This window comes from Diachasma alloeum, unplaced genomic scaffold (genome assembly GCF_001412515.2).
Source record: "Diachasma alloeum isolate Michigan unplaced genomic scaffold, Dall2.0 Dall_scaffold_00301, whole genome shotgun sequence".
In the NCBI taxonomy this organism is placed as follows: Eukaryota; Metazoa; Arthropoda; class Insecta; order Hymenoptera; family Braconidae; genus Diachasma; species Diachasma alloeum.
In genome coordinates, this window is record NW_021680440.1 from 43,367 (window position 1) to 57,416 (window position 14,050).

The 14,050-nt window shown below is 39.0% G+C and overlaps 1 protein-coding gene across 9 annotated transcripts in view; it reads right to left on the bottom strand.

The window, feature by feature from the left end:
• LOC107039549 (cAMP-specific 3',5'-cyclic phosphodiesterase) overlaps positions 1-14,050 on the bottom strand; it is a 56,066-nt gene that overhangs the window by 18,366 nt on the left and 23,650 nt on the right. For 4 of the 9 annotated variants that reach the window (XM_015259210.2, XM_015259209.2, XM_015259208.1 and 1 more), the window contains exon 1: positions 7,743-8,622. The exons of 3 other annotated variants lie outside the window; for them this stretch is intronic. In XM_015259210.2, the coding sequence (XP_015114696.1) occupies positions 7,743-8,590 (848 nt within the window). In that variant the 5' untranslated portion in view covers positions 8,591-8,622. Of the gene's footprint in view, positions 1-1,878; positions 1,901-3,850; positions 4,351-7,742; positions 8,623-14,050 lie in introns of those variants that run through there. 2 more of the 9 variants (XM_015259211.1, XM_015259225.1) reach the window with 2 other exon arrangements.

The following is a 14,050-nucleotide window of genomic DNA, read 5'->3' on the forward strand; positions in this document are numbered from 1 at the left end:
ATTCGGTTGTTAATTTTCAAATAAACATGATTTCACAGCGAATACCAGTTATATCCTCGCGAGATACATTTGATTGGGAGAAATCCAACTTCTCTAGAATTGAAGTTCCGTTTATTTGTCGGAATAATGAGAGTATTTGATCTTTTTCCAGCCAAAAGTTTGCTATCTCCAGAAATTCGTTGATTTACTTGAATCAAAATTATTCTCATGACTAAATACGTTGTTATCTCAATCAACACGACCATACGTTGTTCCAAGTAAATTATAATAATTGAAGTGAGCATTTCGTATGTCGAATCAGGATGAATATTGTTGCGCGGAAAAAGCTTTGAGATTGTAGTAAGCTGTCGTTGAGTTGAAAGAAGTTTATATTTTTTGACTAAAAAAAATCGCAATAGTTTACAATAACAGAATCACAGATTACGGCAATTCAACACAAACTTGGATATCACAAATTTCGTTTAATGTGATGTACGCACTGATAGAATGATTCATTTATTCCAAATGAGATTCGTTAACAATTAACGAATGAACATTTGGTGGGACCGAATAGACCCTAACCTTCAACCAAAATCCATTCGTTAACAATAACTAATCCGTTCTACCAGTGCGGAAAGCTCAATTTAAACATCGGCTTCATTCGAGAAAACAACATTCAATTCATTCCTCAATGCACTCATCTCCTAGGTACGAATTTTTTATCAATTCATGAAAGTAGAAAATTTCTCGACTGGAGATTACATTAGGTTTAAAAAAATAGAACTTTTCTATTTTTGTGGTGAATACATGTGACTTAACTCCAAAGACTGTTTTATTTGATTCAAGTAAATGTATCTCAAGAAGAAATAATTAATATTCACCGTAAGACCTCATTTATTTACAATTAGTTCATTAGTTTAATGTAATGCTTGTTCCATGAAAGAAACGTCTCAATAGAAATAATGTTCTCTATCAGTGCAGCAGAGAATGGAAAATAATCCTCAGAGTGCACCCTTTTCCTAAAATTCCGACCGAATGGAGGGATTTATCTGCACAACTGCGCTTCGCAGCATTGCTCCTTCCGGCTAACAATCAACAGACTCATATAGCTCCGCACATACGCGGCAATGATTGCGGTTACGCAAGCCTTAGTCATTTTGTAGTAGCATCCGAGAAGAGTCTCTCTTGTCATTCAAGCGATTAAATAGCCCCTCGCCTGTACTCGATCACGACTACTCTCTTTCTCGTTAATTGCCATTCAGTTCTACTGATCAACAAATTCACAATGTCAACTTTACTCCTGCTTCTCCATCGAGACCGCTCGATTCAACAGTCAATTTATTCCCCAAAACAAAATTGCTTCATCAATGACAATAATTGGGACGTAGACATGAATAAATAATGCAAAAAATGACAACAAACATTTCAATAAGAATTAAATGCAGTAAATAATAAATTACGTTTCTTTTCGCAAATGTCAACAATTTTTTTTCAAATTTAAATCGCGTGTTAATTTCGTTAATTAAAATGCGTGAGAAAAATTTGACAAAATCATGAATATTCAGCGTTCGTAAAATTACATTTTGCACAGAATTATATTTTTAAACATTCGTCGTTTATGAAGAAATGATTGAAGTTGTTTCAACTTTCTGAAGAAATTTGACGAATTAAAATAATAACTTGAATTTACCGTAAGGGTAGAGCTACTTTAAATCGTTTTACCGCTTCACTGCTGATTTGCTCGTAATATTTCAACAAATAAAATGAACTATTGACCACATTCAATAGTCCTCAGACCGTTACTTCCAGGAATCTCCACGGAAGAAAAAATACGGAATCCTAAAACACCGGAATTTCCTCCAACCAATGATTTACGATGCAGAAGAAACAAATATTTACCCAGATTTTGGATCAGCGTGCTTGAGCCTCGTAAAACTGAACGTGCCTCAGCTCATGTACACCGCGGAAATGTGTAGGTACTCTAATAACGCCAAGAGCCTAGTCAAACACAAACTCGGTCTAACAGAAGAGAAATCCCGGAGCTACAACGACAGAGTCCACCTCCCATTATCGTAATTAAGGACAAGAAAATAAAGAGCGTGGAAAAAAACTAGTCTGTCTAGAGGGGAACGAGGTTCCCCTTCAATAAATTACTGATGCCTGTTCCACGCTTCGGTGGAACACAATATCTTTACGTATTATTATTGTGTAACCATTTCTGACATGATGATCGAGACACGAACGTCAGCTCCCGGTGGCGTCAAGCCCTATTAAATCACCGAGACGCCCTTTTTTCCTCTCTCTCTCTCTCTCTCTCTCCGTATGATTGCTCAAGTGGAGAGTAAAATATTGGAGTGACTTGCTGTGGCTTCTGTTTAGCACTGGTTGTGAAACGGACATTCCTCGAATTAATCGTCGGAGATTCTGGTTTTTCTACAAAAATCCACTCGTCATTTTCCTCAACACACTTTCCTACATCAGCAAACGTTGGGGATATCCAGTATCTTTCACAGTTTGATAACACTGCTTTTTTAGGCATGAAACTGATTTCGGAAACAATTCTGAATGTGAATAATTGATTGTTCAGTCAGTAGCGAAGTGGTAAAACGGTACAAGTCAATTTTGACTATTGGCCGGTTTTCAATGAATATCTCGGAATCTAAGGAAGATAGCAAAATTGTCGTAATTACATTTATTGTAGCAATCAACCGGCTCTACAAAAAAGGTTATAATAACAATTTTGCTATCCCCCTTGGATTCCGAGATATTCATTGAAAACTGGTCGACAGACAAAATTGACTTGTACCGTTTTACCACTTCGCTATTGAATTCATTTGAAGTTTCGATTAATGGCGATCGAAAAAAAAATTCAATTCTATCCATTCATTAGTAAACCGGGTCGAGTCGATTTTGACTTTTGGCCAATTTTTGATGAATATCTCGGAATCTAAGAGAGATAGCAAAATTTTTCTCATGACCTTTTTTATAACTCTCAATTGGGTCTACAAAAAAGGTCATAACAAAAATTTTTCTATCTCTCTCAGATTCCGAGATATTCGTCAAAAACTGGTCAATAGTCGAAATCGATTTAACCCGGTTTACCACTTCGCTTCTGAATTGAAGAAAAACTTTGTTACACACGTACACACATACACACACGCACCAACTCTAAAGATTGTATTTTCAGATATTTTGGATCATACTGGGTCGATATAACCCAAAAAATTCAAAACCTAAATTTGAAAGATTACAAAGCTTCCATTCGGAAGCAAAAAAAATAGCCCAAGTACTTGGATATCCTCAAAGTGACGCCCTTTCTTTCATCCTCCATATGATTTCCCAAATATAAAATGAAACATTGCATTGACCCCTTGTGGCTTCCCTTTGATAGCACCCAATCATTTTAAAACAAACTTTCCTGGAATGAATCCTCGGGGATTCCCGTTTCCCTATAAAAATCCGTGCCCAATTTTCCTCAACATACGCGGAAAGATAGTTCATTTAAATTAAATCAACTTTACTAAAACCAAATAAATTATTTTAAATATACACAAGGGAGAGTGGGGTAAAGCTGCCCCTTTTGATCTTTTCAAAAATGGTAACAGCTCATTCAATTTTGAATAAAATGGAATCATTTTTTTTCCATGGAAATCCACTTCCGGGGGGGGGGGGGGGGTTTTTTTTTTTAAAAAAAAAAAAAAAAAAAAAAACAGCCTGGGCGTCTTCACTCGTCAATATCTCCCGAGCCATCGCCGCGATTTGGTCGACTCAAGTTCTCTCTTCAAACCCAAAAAAAAATCTCGCCAATTAAAAGAAAGTCGCTAAATGTCCCCGAGCCATTCTCGCCTTATCGTAGCTCAAAGAGACTTACGGAACAGCGACGTAGAGTAATCTCGGATGTGTTTTGGCCCTAGTGAGTGTCGATACACAACCACTGTGTCTCCTAAAAGAGGTCAACGGAAGTGTTATCCTCACAGCACCTGAGTCTCTGTGAGATACCCGAGAGCTCTGTACTTCCGTTGGCACCAGAACAGCGTACTCGTTCATCATTCACTGCATTCATGATCGATCAACGACATTCGATGATACATTTGAGTAATCCCCATCACCACACAGACACGCCATCAGAGCACTTCCTCGTCTTCGCAGAATCACAGGGCGATGATATATCACGAAACGCGAGATCTTCCGTCGCACTCGCAGAGAATAGTCAAAAAAAACGTGGGCAGCGGGGAGTGACTGCCTCGCGCTAAAAAGCACTGAAAATTTAAATTACTCTAATGACAACGCGGCGGTAATAACGATTTCTAACGATACTAAAGTTGTGAATTAGTCGCGTGCCGACGTGATACTGCACGAGTAGTTCATTTACAACAGACTACTACGGTGTTAGCGGCCGAAGACTAGTACGAGCCGGTGAGGCTTTCAAACGTCAAAAGCCCCCCCCCGGGCAAGTGAGTACACACGGTGCGTATCAAATATCGTGTTCCGACTGTGTCACTCACTCCCACCCTTGAGTGACTTATTTTAATCAGATTTACGATTTCGCTCGGATCGCGGGTTGAACTTCAGACGGAAACAATGTAGGCAGGGCGAACGGGAGGGGAGGGTCGCGACGGGGAAACCGACAAATTTTGATCGTTTTGAGTGCAGCATTCCAGTGCAACGTTGGGAGTTTTTTTTTTTTGTCGTTATTTCACATCGCTTCGACCCGGTTAGGGTATACTGCGATGATGATCAAGACTTTAAATTGTTAGATCGAGATACGCGGTAGCGTATCGGCCAAGAAAATGTTTGAAACTCGCCGCTTGCTACCGGGTATCTATACACGAAGCAACTACCCCCTCCACTACCACCGAAACACATTTATTGAATAAAATGAAAACGCGATAACCTACGAAAAAATAGCCTTAGTTACATCACATAAATCGGCCACGAGCTTTCCATTGATGTCACTATTTTCTTTTTCGACTGAATATTAAGGACATTACGCGCATCGCAGCATTCTACCCGGCCGGGATTTGAACTCGGAACCTCTCGCATGTGAAGCAACGAACTTACCCACTGCGCCAAGCCACCGGGAAAAATTGGGGGTTTTTTCAAGTTTAAGGAATAGTTGGATTGGAATTTTTAATTTCTCCAATTTCGGGAAAGACTGGCGAAGCTGTTTATTAGTCCAAACTCGGTAGAATAGGGGGCCTAGATGACTTGTATTTTTAACTTCGGTGTAATGTTTTTCTATCCTTCAATTGTCTTGCCTTACGAGACATGTTAATGGAAATGGTAATGGTAATTGTGATGAAGATACACTGCTAAAAATGTTCGTCTGAATTTTTCGTGCCAACTCCCGGAAATTGTTATCGTATTCAATTTCCAGTGAGATTTCGAAAAATCTTCTCATTGAAAAATCGAATATTCCTCTGATTTTCTGTTCGTATGATCTGAAAATCAATAAAGTACTTGATTTTCAGTTCAATTATTTTTTGAAAATTGAGAAAAATCAGGAAAATTTTGGGAAAATTTGAAAATTCATGTCCTTTTTTTAAATTCATATTCCATTGAAAATTCAATGGAGTTGTGAAATTTCATGACCATTTTTCCCCTAAATCGGATCCAACGTCACTCTAATGAGAATTACTATCATATCTTCCATGAAATTTCAAAAAAATTCCAGCAGTGTATGTGATGATAGCTATGGAATTGTTATCTATATGAAAAAAAAAAAGATAAGTTAAACCGATGATGATGAACCGTTTGACCACTTCGCTACTGAATTTCTACCCACGAGAATCGAAAATTGAATGGTCACTGAATAATGACCCCGAGTGGAGTGCAATATCCCCCCCCCCTTCCCAGCCGGTAAAGAAGAAACTCATGCAACTGCCGACAGACCGGGCTTTATCTGTCCATCTTCATTTTTCATTCCCCCTATCAGGTATTTGCTGACGATAGTGGATATCTCCCTGAAGAGCCTCGTGATTAACCCTCCACTGTCTATAACTCTCGAGCCAACAAAACCCGATAACTGAGAGATGATGAAGCAGAGACTAACGGGACTGTGCTGCCACTGGTATCAAATCAGAGCCACTGTAAAAAAGCTTGCCGTCGATAAGGAAGGTGTTTCGATGCCCCCCAATACGTCAGAGTCCTGTAATCAATAGTTATCTAACCGAGCGGACTGTCGGTTCACTGAGTTGAAAGCCGAATTAACCGTACCGATGATAAATGGACTGAGAGCATGCGCAAATAATGGGAATCCCTCCCTAATATCGATAGGATGCTGATGAATCCCATCGATACCAATGCGTTTATCATAATCTCAATTGTCATTGTCCACGTGAACTGATAAATCCAGGAACTCAACATGACGAATTTCAGACAGTAGTTGAAATAACTTTCCTAGTTTCCAACGACAATGGAAAATTAACAATGGAGAGAGGGAAATTAGTAACAATGGAATGCCCAACAACCGACAATTTCGCAGGGAATTGAAACCCCCCTGAATTACTGTCAATGGTTAGATGTATCACACTTGTAATTATCCAAGTTGCCGGAGGTGATAGTCAATGGAAACCTGGAGGAGTGAAAATAACGCTGGCGTCAGGAATTCAATGTGTAGACAAGTGTTTCGGTTTCTGCAGCCCGTGGGCATCGGTTGTTCAGTCAAGTGAAGGTTTCACCATTCTCCAAAAACATACATTTACACGGGAGAGGCAATTCAGCCAGACGTTAGGGACCCGGACTTAATATCAGCGTCAAAATACCTGCGATGTAATCTCAATGAAAAGAATATCCGTCAGTAACTCGAGAATCGCATTAGAGCAAGGCATTATCATCTAGATCACATTTTATCGTATTGCCCGAATTGTGATACACAAAGAAATGAATTGTTACAGCGACTAATAAACTCCACTTGTTCTCCTCCTTTTACAAGAAGAAATAGGCAAATACCTATTTTATACCTATCAATACCAATTTTTATAAGCTTCAAATTGCGCTCTGACTCGTCCAAATCGAATCATTCTGTCAAGAGATATTGACGATTGGATTGACCCTCTCGAACCAGTATTTACATTCATATCCCAATACGAAGCATTTGACGCAGAGAACAACTTACACCCAGAGAAATGGTTTATTTGAATTAAAGAAAGTTAATTTGCATCAGGTGAATCCTCTATCTTCTCTTTATATCATAAAAATCCAAATTGACTTATGGTGATAAAAATTTGATACTCAAATTAAAGACTTCGAAATTAAGAGTCGCAAGGATCATGAGGGTTAGATTAAGGGTTATGTGAGTCAGATTAAGGATCACAAGGGTCACCAAGGTCCACAAAGGTTCACGAGGGTTATAATGAAGGTCAGAGTAAGGGTCCAAATAGTACTCATGCTCAGAAGCTAAGAGCCATAAGATTCAAAATAAGGGTCTCAATATCTCTATATTCCAAAACCCAAATCGACTTTGGCGATGATAATTTGGTGCTCGAAATTAAGACTCCGAAATTAAGAGTCACAAGGGTCAGAGTAATGACTACGAAAGTCTTATGAGGGTTGGCGAGCGGAGCGAGAACCATATAAACAATTGATGCAAATAAAGTCTATCAACTTCAACTAAACCACCTTTCTGCGTGCAGTCAGCCCATGCACCAAAGAAGAAAACCTTCCTCACCGAAAGCTCAACGTAAACGTACCCACAAAAAACAACAACACCAATGAGGGCCGATGAAACCTCAGCACACCGGAAATTTCCAATCGCTACTCACTGTAAAAAGACCTCGGATTCACTTCGTGGCAACACCAACCTCGGCAATACAAGTGCCTTATTCCTCCTCGCCCTGAGACTCTGAATGGAGTAATTGTGCTGCACATCCCCAGGTGGTAGAGGTGAATGTGGACTCAAAATAGTGATCCTCCTGTCGCTTCCCCCAGGACTGGTGAGTGAAAATACACTAGGTGGTCCCGACGACATAGGATCGTCATCCTGAGGTAAACTGAGATGTAATCGCGGTGCTTTTCTCTCCAGCGCTGTGCTGGCATATAAACCCCTCCGTACTTCAGCATTCAAACTCTCCTCACGTCTCATCAAATTTTCACTGCTACGTGATTCCGAGGCCATACCAATTCGTCGTTTCGATGTAAACGACGAGGATGAGCTTGCTGACGAACAGCTGAGAAAACTTCGATAATGATGATGTGATTTTGCTGCTGTACCGAGAGTTAATCCAGTGGTGCTCGATACAGCTCCACCAGCCTGAGTTGTGAGTGACTCTAGTGACCTGGAATCCTCCCCATAGCGTTCATCAGCACTCAGAAAATTTCTACAACCTCGCTGGAGGCTCTCCATTGATCTAGCTGCTACCTGCTGGCCCCCATTAACCCCGAGTGTTGCACCGGGCAAGCGCTTTGTATCCGGCTCGTACTCCTCCTGACTGGAGCTCGACTGAGGACTTCTGTTTGAGGACAACAAAAATATCCGGGACATTCGGTTCGATTGTCTTCCCGAATCGCTGTCCTGGCTCAACGAACTCGTTACACGAATTCGGGCGACTGTCGATGATTTGTCGTCGTCCTCTCGGCTGTCGGAGGACGATGTCTTTCGCTCTTGGTGCATGAAGTTCTTTGAATCACCACCGTTTGGACCCTTTGACACATCCGCCATGGCTGAAGCTGCAGGGGGTTGTAAGTTAATGTTGGAAATTTAATTTCAACTCCGCTTGAACAACATCAGAACTTCAAACGTGTCATCTTGCTATCACTTGTGTCTCGCCTTTCTTTTTACCTTGTTGAGCTGTAATTTAATGGTAAATGGGGGGTGGTTAGGGGAGTTGAGGGGAACCTGATAATAAAATCAACCCACGAGCACTTGGAGTTCTTTTATTGCTAATGTTTCGCTGTGTTTTTTCCCTCCGCGGGGATTTACGGGTGATGTGCTGGTGGGTAGACAACGTGGAATGCGGCGTGTGCGAGAATATCTAGGTGTGGGAGAGTCGGCAACACGATGGGCACCAGTGTTGTTCCAACTTTAGCTTTGTCGTTTGGTGTGTTGATAATGGCCTCGTGCCATGGGTTGGTGAAGCGCGCTGAGACTCGCGGGATCAATTGGGGGATTTTTAGTTGGGTTTTATTAGTTTGTCAGGAGTGCCAAGTTAACTGGTGTCATTGCAGGCGGTGTTGGGCGAGTAGTGGGTGTCGAGTGATCCGGAATCGTGTGCCAGGGAATAATAGACTTGGGGAATTTGGAGGTTTTAGTTAAATGCGGTGGGAGGTGAGGCGTTTGAGTCAAATTGGGGAGGAAAATAATACATTTCCATTTTGAAAATTGATAATGAAGTGTAAAATTTGGGGAATACTCTGGTGGATAAATTACACAAAAGTCTGAAAATCAAAGGAGAGTAAAGAATATCAAAGTTCCTGCGACTCATGAGATAAGGGAGGTTTTATCTAAATGCATTGTGAAACAAAACGTGTGTGGAAGGGTTTTACGCGACTCTGGGCGGGGCCAGGGGGATTGGCCATTGATGCACGGAGCTCTCGGTTTATATCGCTCGCGACGATGAGAAAGGATTTCCTCGGATTTTGTGAAGACAATTGGCATTTAGGTCAGTAGATAATAATAGGAGCGAGTTTTTTTTTTCTTTCAGGAGATTGTTCTGGGGGAAGTTGTAATTTAATGGGCAAGTTTTCTCAACTTTGTTAAAATTTTCCGGAGTTCAATTTACATAATTAAGTTGAGCTTTTCAAGACGTGAACATCGAACTAAAGATGGTGAAGCCGTCGTTGGTGGTCTTTTTATGGAGAGGTTGCGGGGGAGGACTGTCCTGGGAAAGCCAACGAATTTCATTGCGGGTGGATTATTTCAAGGAATGATTATTTCATGGAATTGATTTCCATTGATTTCCAATGATTTTGAACGATTTCATGGAATGGGAATCAATAATTTCGATAACTTTGTTCGGCAAAAAAAACTGACTGATTATAAATTATTTATAGAAGATCCTGGTAATTAAAAAAAAAATACAATTATCAAATTATTTAATTAATCTTCCCAAAAGTAAATTTTCCAATTTTTTAAAAAATTTTAAAAATATTTTCCAACGATTTAATATTGAGATTCAAACTTCTCTCGATTTTAAATAATAAAATCATCGTAAAATGTCCGGAAACTGGAAAATCAGAAAAACCTTTCACTGGAGAAGAAGTCTCCAAAGAACTAGGACATCCTTAAATCGAATTCAAGGCCTTTTTCCCGGAAAATTCAGTCAAATTTCCTAACAGCGTATCCCCATAATTTTTCCCGAGTTTTCCTTACATAAAAAAACCTCCAGTATTCTTACCACGTACTGAATGCAGATTAATGCAAAATAAATGACGCTGAATCGAGAATGAGTTGACTTTGATGTCAAAAGAGGCAGCAGAGAAAAAATTCTCTGTTCCAACCCAAGAGGGCGAAAAATCCCGGCAAATAAACGAACTCATCTTAAAGCTGACGGACCCCCCCCCGCGACAACTGACCAGATTTAGCGTCGAAATTTCCCTCCCGCATGACGCACCCCAGAAACCTTTTGAGCCGTTTCAATCAAAATGCCGAGGCTGACCACCACAGACGTAACTACTCCACCGGTTTTCACCTTTAAATATGGTCATTGGAGACAAACACAGAAGAGTCGCCCAGAAAGCGGCAGAACTGTAGCAGCTGAATATCCTGAATGGTATTAACCTTGTTTACGAGGGGGCAAAGACGGATTGCCGCGGCATTTCCGTTGCGGCACAAATAGTGCTACTAACGCTTTGCGCGTTGAAACTCAATGCCGGTGTAGCCAGAGGGATAAAAAAATGTGTAACATCTCCGGCTGGATCAGGAGTTTCAAAGGGATCTCCTCCAGTTGTATTCCCAGCTCATCTCAATTTCTGACGGAATATTTCACAGGAAATCGGGTGTACAAATAGAGTTCCCATTCATCACTTCATTCTACATAACACTGAGAGAAGAACGAACGAGTTCTCAAACACACTGAGAAGAAAATATATTTTTCCCAAATACTCATTTACTTGACAGAAGCATTTATTTATTCAGTAGCGAAATGGAAAAGCGGTTTAAGTCAATTTTCACTATTGGCCAGTTTTCAATGAATATCTCGGAATCTAAGAGAGATAGGAAAATTTTTGTTATAACCTTTTTTGTAGAGCCGAGTGAGACCTGCAACAAATGTAATTATGAAAATTTCGCTATCTCCCTTAGATTCGGAAATATTTCTCGAAAACTCAACTGGGAGATAAGTCGACTTAAACCGTTTTACCAGTTCGCTACTGTATTCAATACCCTATTTCTCTATTCAATGCATTTTCAGGCAATCTTCATTAGGTTTCAATTATAACAATTATATTGCTCTAGAGGATGATTATATTAGTTATAAAATATTTTTTCAATTTAAAATATTAATTTAAAATTTTTTTTTTTCTCAGTGCAAGTCTTGCTTCGGCCGACAAAATCGTTGGTTGAAAATTACCAAAAATATAATTGTTTGGTTGGAATTTGAGAGTCTCAAACATGAAAAATCGCCCTGCTTTCAACACAACGAAATATTTGGCTCAAGAGGCGGATCATTCACACAAGACGGTGCCTCCCAAGTTATTTCATTTAAAAATTCTTTTTTTGTCTTGATTATGAAATTTATGAAATTATGAAATTACGAATTGCACTTCATTTCGAATGATGTTGACGTGGAAATAATAGTTAAGTAAGAATTACATAAAGAGAATCCATTCGGTAGGAAATTGCTAATGTATCAGCAACAATTACTACACTCGTTTATAAAAAATGCAATTATCCACTTGTTTTCTTGTATCCAATTGTCTAAAATCGCGGATAAAAATAGAGTGGAATGCAAATTAACTTAAAGTATTCCCCAAGCCCGCTGTCAATACCATTTCGCCGTGCCTGCGACATTGTCCAGGTCAATGCACGTCTCATCTTACTTAATAAAAACCACTCCCTTGTTATTCCACTCTCTTCCTCCTATCCACTCCTTATCATCCTTTCCCGCAGTTGAATTAAAAATTTCCGCATTCTCCTCCATCGAAGCGCCGTCGGGTTGAATTCAATTCCCTTTTCTCTCGAGTATTTTCATTTGATTTTGTTTTCGTTATTTTATCCTGTTGCCATTTCTCTTCTCCCGTTGTCATATTTCAGTTTCAGGGGAAAATACAACTGACCGGGGGGGAAATGGCCACGAGCGACAGCATTTGAACACACGAGAGCATTTTCGTTCCGCTATCCTGTCGAGGACTGAAGTATGAATTAATTAGCTCCGGGGAGAGATGAAAAATAATTATACTCACTTGGAACTTTGACCCAGTGAGTCTTCCAAGACGGGGAACTAAAAAAATAAGGAAATACACGGAGAGAGCGAGCGATCCAATATCTCGAAAATAATTCCTTGAGATGGGAAAATATATGCTGAGAAATTCTTAAATGAAAGAGCAAATTTAAAAACTGTTTACATTTCAATTTTTTATCTTAACTTTCAGTGAAATTTTTTTGGGATGCTCAAGTGAACTTCCAGTGGCAGAATTTTTAAAAAAATTTTCTAGAGAATTTCAATATACACTTCGGTGTTTGTTAAAAATTTAAGTAAGAAGTCCGTCTGAATTTTTAATGTTGGGGATTTCGACGGGGTTTGAAATGGAATTAGTCGTGCAATTTATTATTCGTCTGAATGGTCAGTGGAGTTGGAGTTTCCGTGAAAATTGAAATTTCGTTGAATATTTCAGTAATTAACTGGGTTTGCAGTAACAAAATCTATGGGGATTTGAAGGTTTGTTAGGTGAAGTTTCGAGAATTTTAACAGGTTTTAGACGAGATGTCGGAAAAAGTAATTTATTATTTCGAAATGAAGACACGCACTGTTGGATTTTTTTGGAATTTAAGTAATCGCTGCAATTGCATTCTCAATTAAATGAAAATAATAGTTGCTTGAATGCTCACAATTTTCTATGATTTTCATAGTCACGTGAACCTGAAAATTGTCATTTCATTGTATATTTCAGAAATCAACTGCTTGGTAACTAATACAAACTAATTTCACGTAAATAAATTTATAAGAATTTATGAGAATAAAAAAAAAATTGTGTCGGCAGAGAATAAAAAAAAAATTTCAGCACTTTCCTCTTCAACAGTGTGACATTAATTCTTTCCTATAAATTTAAATTTCCAATGAATACTGAAATTTTCAGACTCCTCGAAAAAATTGAGCATTACATTCCCTCGAATTTTCAGCGAATTAAAAATTTAAAACAAAAGTAGGGGAGGATGGGGTAAAATGGACACTTTAGACTTTATAAAAGTTATTCATAACTCAGAAACGAATTTATGAATTGAGATCAGTTTAAGCTAATCACAAAGGGAAAGAATTGTTTGTATTGTAAAAAAAAATTATTAAATTTCATCAATATTTCAACCCGTCATTAACATTTTTAAAAAAGTAAAAAGTGTCCATTTTACCCCAACTTGCCCTATTAAAATTTCATGATAATTAGTTCTATTAATTATTTCCTTTGAACCTATTGCGATTGAAATCAAGTGATCGTCATATTTAATACGTCATTTCCACGTCTAGAGTTTTTCTTTTGCCTGAATTCCGTATTCATTCAATACGTAATTCCCTCATTCGTGATGCCATGAATTGAAGTTGTCAGTATTTTCAGTCGTTTTATCGTCTCCCGACACAGGAAAAACGCACGAAGAAATTCACACTCAAACTTTTTACCTTTCCTGAGCCAAGAAATTCACAACTTCACCGTCAAGTGTTCGTGTTTACGACGTGAACACTTCACGGAATTCAACGATTTACGATTTGTCCCCGAGAGATGATGTCCCCGGGCCGAGAAATAATTTCCAACGAGAGCATTGTCGATATTTCCCTGAAGCGAGTTGATTTTGCGTGCGCGATAACCAAGTAAATGAATAACTAGTTGGAAAATGTGTTATAGACCTAAACGAGTTCGATCGATTCAGGAAAAAAGAGTGAAGAAGCAAACAAACTAGGTCGTTTGACAAACTTTTCATCGGGTG